The 4,109-nt window shown below is 38.3% G+C and overlaps 1 protein-coding gene and 2 non-coding genes across 3 annotated transcripts; 2 read left to right on the top strand and 1 right to left on the bottom strand.

The window, feature by feature from the left end:
• Positions 1–22: 22 nt before the first annotated feature.
• Positions 23–692, top strand: WALSEDRAFT_34306 (hypothetical protein). The gene is made up of 2 exons (XM_006960842.1): positions 23–623; positions 651–692. Exon 1 carries the CDS (start codon positions 88–90, stop codon positions 544–546), a length of 459 nt encoding a protein of 152 aa, XP_006960904.1. The 5' UTR covers positions 23–87; the 3' UTR covers positions 547–623; positions 651–692.
• Positions 693–2,687: 1,995 nt separating this feature from the next.
• On the top strand, positions 2,688–2,780 carry WALSEDRAFT_t118. The gene has a single exon. It is a non-coding gene; the product is annotated as a tRNA-Ala (tRNA).
• Positions 2,781–3,566: 786 nt separating this feature from the next.
• WALSEDRAFT_t117 lies at positions 3,567–3,652 on the bottom strand. Its single transcript has one exon. It is a non-coding gene; the product is annotated as a tRNA-Asp (tRNA).
• Positions 3,653–4,109: the final 457 nt, after the last annotated feature.

Below are 4,109 nucleotides of genomic sequence, written 5' to 3'. Positions count from 1 at the left end.
CTAGCTGATAGAACAGCCAACGAGGGAAGGACAAAATGTAATCATTACACCAACATTGACTTCACACTTAGTACTTCATACTCAGCAATGCGACGCAGAATGCGCCAACGCTATACAGCTCCATTGAAAATTGAAGCTTCGAGATTGTCAGTCATCAAGTCCAATACCTCAAAAACATCAGCCGGAAAGCTGACAGCTGCAAAAACTGCTAAGCTCCTCAATGAGCTACCCAGAGCGACACGGTGCCTAGCAACCCAGCTACGTACAGGCCACTTCCCTACGACTAAGTCATATCGATACCAATTCAAGCTAATCGACTCACCGAAATGCAGGACGTGTGGCATAGATGATAGCATCTCGCATAGAATATTTATATGTAGAAGACACATAATGGCAAGAATCACCTTGCGAAGAAAGATAACCAATATCAACGTTCGGTTCGAATTAGGTCCAATGCTCAGGAACGCACAAGCTCTTCAAGCCCTTTACGAGTTTTTCAAACCGCAATTGACTACATACCAAAGATACTCCGGTGGTTCGGCGTAACCGAGAAAATTCCCGGACACGCAAATCATCAAGACATTTTACGACACTAGTCAAGAAACGCTTCCCACCAATTCAACATACCATCCAAATCCTTATGCTTTAAGAAGTATTGATGGACGTAGTTTAACTTTGTATCGTCTTAACAATATATTTAGATTTCATCATCATCAATTTTTCTAAATTTTGCCAACTCTTAACAATATCTTTATATTTCATTATCAGCATATGAAGGCACATGTTCCGTATTCCCTACATAAAAAAGCATCAATCTCAACAATCATATATACTAAAATAACATATATATATGATCACAACCTGCTCTGCCCTTACGGTAGTGATCTTGAATGATGATTCTATAACGTATTTATACCTCACAGCCAAAAACAAAGCTTATCATACATTTACATTCCAACATTACCAACTTCAAAAATATATTGGTTCTGTAAAATGAATATATTCTATATGATAATTATTAATATAATACTTCTTAATCTCCTATATCTGTTTTCTATTGTCTCACTTGAAGGTCCTTCTTCATAGGATGTTTATAATTGACAATCTACGTCCGCGTTGAGCTGGCTAACTATTCCTGAAACACTGCGACCGAGTCTGTATGTTCAGCTTCTGTACCTGGACACAAACAGAATTAGCTAAGGTGAGACTTCCCTGTAAGGATTCTTGACTTCTTTTTGTTGACGAATATTTCGACATGTCTTTTCCATCGTAGGTGTTCTTCCTTTTGGATCATTTATGTATTATGTAGTAGTCATTTTTCTACAATGAGACTTGGTCGCTTTTGAGTACTGGAGCTGATAACTTATTGCTTGGTCTAGCAAGTTGACATATTGTGGTATTCCCCAAACACCGAGTACTTCCATATTATTACTATCGCTCACTAACTTGTAGATGTACTAGCCCATGTTATGTTATATTAATTAATTTACTATAGATCGTTTCAAAATACAATATCATTGCTTTTGAAATATCACCAAGATCATCTTCACATATATACCTTGAATTGACAAATCATTTTATGGGAGAGGACTTCAAAAATTTTTTAGGTGTATGGATTTATTTTGTCGCTTTTCAAGTTCTCATTAAGTTTGGCGGACGAGAGCTCAAGCAAACCCCTATGCACAGTCAAAAACGTAATGAGCACGAATAAAAGTGTTGGCTCTGATAAACGTTTTGAAACTTGCACTAATATCTTCTGCATTCTCAAAGCCTGGGATTCTGCCCCGGGAAAATGGTACTGATGATGATGATGGTGAAATCTTAGTCTATTGTTGATATGAAGTTTAAATGCGTAATTAATATTTCTTATAGTGTAATGACATGACGGTACATTGAATTTGCTGGAAGCATTTCTTGAGTGGTGTCATAGAATGTCTTGATGATTTGTGTTTCCTCGAATGTTCTAGGTTACACCGAACCACGCGAGTATCTTGGGTATGTAATCAAGCGCGGTTTGAAAAATTCGTAGAGGGCTTTTAGATCTTGTAAAGTCTTGAGCTTTTGACTTAATGCGAACCGAATGTGAATCTTGGTTTTCTTCCACCTTACATAATTCTTGCCATTATATGTTTTCTGTATATGAACATTATGTATGAGACGCTGTCATCGGCGCCACACATCCTGCATTCAGGTAAATCGAACAGTTTGATTTGGAAGCGGTATGACTTAGTCGTTGGGGAATGACCTGTGCGTAGCAGGGTAGCTAGGCATCTTATCGCTCTGGCAAATTCTTTGAGAAGTTTGGCATCTTCGCAGCAGTGTCAGAATACCGATACAGGGCTGAACATACAGTATCATTTAGTGACTAGGGACGCAAGGAACAAGGAGTCACACCAAGCACAAGAGGAACACTGCGACGTACTAAGGTCAAGACGACAGTGAAGACTATATAAGAAGACCATATTGTACAGAACCATAACCTAAACAATCATAACACAATATATATAACGTAACATATTTTTCACAACCAATAATAAGCATGTTTAATCTTTACAAACCATCAACCAGTTCAATTTTGCAAAGCCCTTAATTCAGCAAGTACATTCTTCTTTACTTCAGAATAGTAGCAATGAAAATTTTCTCGATATGCGACGGGTCTTAATCTTTCCAACATCAGAGTTGTCATCGGGCATATGGTGTAGGGGTTATCACGCATTCTTAGCATTTCTGAAGAATTCGCAATCTGGATGAGGTCCCCGGTTCAATTCCGGGTATGTCCATTACTTTTTGCCTAGTTCGTGTCTGGCTATTGCACTTTTTGTTCTCAAAAAGTTTCCCATACCACCAATGAGTTGCTGCGAAGTATTCCAGTTTTCGGCGTAGTCGCAAAGAATGAGGGTGCAAACATAAAAGCACGTTATGACATCTATCAGGAAGCGCGTCCAGCTAATTTAAGATCCCATTGATCCACATACTATACAGAATGTCGGCGGTCGCACGAAACTTTCGTAATTTCTAGAATTGGGTCTCGATTCCATCGTCATCATCATAGGCATAATTGCTCGATTTACAGATCACTTTTTACAGACGTAAGAGTTTAAACCAACAAAAACAAGCAACAGTGACAATATCCCCAAGAACTAAAACAACTTCACTTGTTTGTAAGATGAAACATAGCACGACATAATAATTATATATTGTTTATTCTTAAAAGTGACATTTGCATTTACCATTTTTGCGTCCTTAAAGACAATGATTGATTTTCGAGGAGTAAAAAGTATTTATGATTGGGTATACCTCGAGAAGCAATCAGTAACTCCATGACTTTGCTTATTAACTGATTACTTCTATAGGAATAATAACACCAAGCCTCATCGTATGCTAATTTATCTACTAATACATTTCGTTAATACTCCGACACAATTTGCAATTTTCCTACATTAGAGACGTAGATTATCATCCAAAAAAATATTACTCCATCTAGTTTATTCAAGATGAACTAAACTTAATTACTTAGGTTCAAGAAAAATGAATTTACAGCCAATTGAGATGGGAAAAAATTGAATCTCCCTGTCTGGGAGTTGAACCCAGCTCTCCCGCGAATAGTTATTCAACTGACAAGCGGGCGTACTAGCCGATATACTAACAAGGAATCTGTAAGAAACGAAATTTATAAAAACTATATACTGATCAACCCATAAACTAAAAAAAAGGAGCTAGTTGGTGCGGCTAAATTCGTACCCTGGGTACCTGCAACACTAAGCTTTTCACGAGCAGAGGATAAAGACCAAGCAAAAGCACAGCACACGGAATTATGTAGACAATACCACAAGTCATGGCACTTCTATACAGATGGGTCATTGGCTGAGGGAAAAGTAGCAGCAGCCTGTGTGGCTAAGTTACCACACAAAAGAGAGTGGGTTAGAAATTCTTACAGACTAGGCACTGACAGCCTGTTTACAATATACGAAGCCGAGTTAGTAGGAGTCTATCTAGCATTAATGCAAGTAGAACGTGAGTTCATACCCCCACACATTCCGACCCCACATACTGTCTTCATCCATAGCGATAGTCTAGCGGTCTTGTCGGCGATCGTTCAGTTACAAACG

The sequence above is a fragment of the Wallemia mellicola genome (assembly GCF_000263375.1).
Source record: "Wallemia mellicola CBS 633.66 unplaced genomic scaffold WALSEscaffold_47, whole genome shotgun sequence".
Classification (NCBI taxonomy): domain Eukaryota; kingdom Fungi; phylum Basidiomycota; class Wallemiomycetes; order Wallemiales; family Wallemiaceae; genus Wallemia; species Wallemia mellicola.
This window is presented reverse-complemented; position numbering and strand designations above follow the sequence as displayed.